We start from the raw sequence: 253 nt of genomic DNA, 5'->3' as shown, positions 1-253 counted from the left end.
CGTGCGACGAGCGGGAGTTCATGTGCGGCAACCGCCAGTGCATTCCCAAGCACTTCGTCTGCGACCACGACGACGACTGCGGCGACGGCTCGGATGAGTCCCCGGAGTGTGGTGGGTGTCTGCGGGGTGGGGGAGGACACCAAGAGCTCTATCTGCTGCGGCACTGGCCCCGGCAGCCAAATTGGGTCTCCTGGGCTTTGAGATGGGACCTTGGAGGGGTCTTCATCATCCAGAGGGGGTTTGATATGAGAAC

At 62.5% G+C, this 253-nt stretch overlaps 1 protein-coding gene across 1 annotated transcript in view; it reads left to right on the top strand.

The window, feature by feature from the left end:
- LOC104132272 (low-density lipoprotein receptor-related protein 1) overlaps nucleotides 1-253 on the top strand; it is a gene marked incomplete at both ends in the record, with an annotated part of 38,951 nt that overhangs the window by 20,307 nt on the left and 18,391 nt on the right. The window contains 1 exon segment of the mRNA XM_035900950.1: nucleotides 1-111. Coding sequence (XP_035756843.1) covers nucleotides 1-111 — 111 coding nt within the window.

Source organism: Egretta garzetta, unplaced genomic scaffold, assembly GCF_000687185.1.
Source record: "Egretta garzetta isolate BGI_Z169 unplaced genomic scaffold, ASM68718v1 scaffold928, whole genome shotgun sequence".
NCBI classification, from domain to species: domain Eukaryota; kingdom Metazoa; phylum Chordata; class Aves; order Pelecaniformes; family Ardeidae; genus Egretta; species Egretta garzetta.
Note: the sequence above shows the minus strand (reverse complement) of the source record. Positions and strands in the feature narration are given on the sequence as shown.